The sequence below is a fragment of the Notothenia coriiceps genome, unplaced genomic scaffold, assembly GCF_000735185.1.
Source record: "Notothenia coriiceps isolate Sejong01 unplaced genomic scaffold, NC01 NC01_scaffold00000709, whole genome shotgun sequence".
NCBI classification, from domain to species: Eukaryota; Metazoa; Chordata; class Actinopteri; order Perciformes; family Nototheniidae; genus Notothenia; species Notothenia coriiceps.
The window spans coordinates 17,824-19,931 of record NW_011333410.1 but is presented as its reverse complement, the minus strand read 5'-3'; the positions used below and the strand labels follow the sequence as shown (position 1 = coordinate 19,931).

At 41.5% G+C, this 2,108-nt stretch overlaps 1 protein-coding gene across 1 annotated transcript in view; it reads right to left on the bottom strand.

The window, feature by feature from the left end:
- Positions 1 to 357: 357 nt before the first annotated feature.
- The window catches only part of LOC104956979 (tropomyosin alpha-4 chain-like), a 17,552-nt gene continuing 15,801 nt past the window's right edge, over positions 358 to 2,108 (bottom strand). The window contains exons 6-8 of the mRNA XM_010784572.1: positions 1,755 to 1,817; positions 1,165 to 1,234; positions 358 to 576 (exon numbers count right to left, since the gene is read on the bottom strand). Coding sequence (XP_010782874.1) covers positions 494 to 576; positions 1,165 to 1,234; positions 1,755 to 1,817 — 216 coding nt within the window. The 3' untranslated portion in view covers positions 358 to 493. The remainder of the gene's footprint in view (positions 577 to 1,164; positions 1,235 to 1,754; positions 1,818 to 2,108) is intronic.

The following is a 2,108-nucleotide window of genomic DNA, read 5'->3' as shown; positions in this document are numbered from 1 at the left end:
CAGAGTGATATCACTATGTAACACTTGTGCTTCTATTGGCTAGTGCTCTAACTAACACATTATGCATGATAGGCTCAGCGTTGGGAAATCTCTAATTGCTCGACCATTTATAACAGAGCTGGACAACTAACCAATCAGAGCAGACTGGGCTCTGGTTTCAGACAGAGGATGAAAAGAGGTGCTGCAGCACAGGCAGTATGAGAAAAATAAAGAGCGTTTTGAACATTAAAGCATGGAGACATGTCACAGTAGAGACACTACATACAAATATGAAACACAAACATTACGTCTCTTTAAGTTATGATTCAAACATTCTACTTGCATGAATAAACAAGAATAGAGACAAAAGCTGTGAAGTAGGAAAGAAACATATTTTTAATGAATCATTTCCTGCATACTGAGACGGGACGAAGGCACGTACAGTACGATCAGAGAGAGAAGATGAGTTTGAAGCACTCGGCAGAGAAAGGGAAGTGAGAGGCAGCGAGAGAGTCTACAGAGACGTCATGTCATTGAGGGCATGGTCCAGCTCCTCACTAATGGCCTTGTACTTCAGCTTCTGAGCGTACAATTCATCTGGAGGTCGACAGGAAGGTGTCAGGGACAGCGGCGACACAAAAAGCAGAAAGAATGAGAGGCAGAGGGAGGCGGAGGGAGGAAGGAGAAGACAAAAAAAAAAACAGGTCAGGCTTTTTAAAGATGCAGAAATGCAAAGAAGAAAGAATGATGCTGATCTAATTAAGCCTTTATGCTTTTAAACCCGCCCTGAATGCCTCACAAACACTCCAATAACTCAGCTTCCTGTGGTTAACAACTAAATAATGCTGACCTGAAAACACCTCAGCACATTGTGTCCCCTTTCATGCAGTATATTTAGCACACTCTTTTACACATACATATATCCAGTGTTGCTGAAGTAGGACACTCCTTCTGAAGTCTATGTGAAACTGAGTGTAATAATGCATTAAGATGGATTAGAGTCTCTGACCTGCAGGAAACTCACAAACTGCCCCCTTGTGTTTCATCAACAAACTTGTTTCCTGGTTGTTCTTTTAAAGCCAGTGAATAATAGCCTTTGTCTTTAGGTTGTGTTGAAAATATGTATATTTTGGTGCAGACAAAGGGTTGCAACACCATGACTTGTGAGTGCTGCTGATCTCATACCTTCCAGATCATCAATGGACTTTTCCAGTTTGGCCACTGTCCTCTCTGCAAACTCTGCACGGGTCTCAGCCTGACGGAAACACACACAATATGTTACACAGTGAATTCAACAAATAAGACTACAGGTTTTCTTTATAGATGCCATGTTTTACGAACTACAATTTGAATGCATGCAGATATTGAGATGAAGAAGAATAAGGACTGGCTTACATTATCAATTTAGGAAAATATAATCTAAAGTATGCAATGAAAACTTGTTATATTTGCCTTCTGAGCTGCATCCAGCTGCTTTCTATCTCACTCTGTGTGCCCACATTGAAGTGTTTTTGAGGTGGTGTGTGCTGCCTGGATGCGTATATGGCATTTGCACTTGTTTGAGATGTATCCAGCAGAGGCAAATAGATAAGCTAAGTGATGTGCAACCTGGCCGGATTGAATCCAGAGACGCTGCAGTTACATTGTATGCGTCGGAGACTGTGATGCTTGACCCAGAGTTTTTAAAAGGTGTGTTTCCACATAGATGGTTTGTTTCAGTCTGAAATCATGCAGTGTATAATCATATAGTGTGATCAGTAGAATCAGGATCTCACCTCCTTCAGTTTGTCAGTCAGGACTTTGATCTCCTCCTCGTACTTGTCTTCTTTTTCTGAGTACTGTTGACATACAGAGAAAAACACATCAGTGGCAGAAACACAAACACATGCTTTGCCCTACATATGCTGGTAATTAAAGTTAAAAAATGTATTTCCCATCATTTCCCATAAAGTTTAAACTCACCAAAATCTAAAAACAGATAAAAGGAGAAGTGGGACCACACACACACACACACACACACACACACACACACACACACACACACACACACACACACACACACACACACACACACACACACACACACACACAACACTACACACAGACGACGACGACGACGACGACAACGA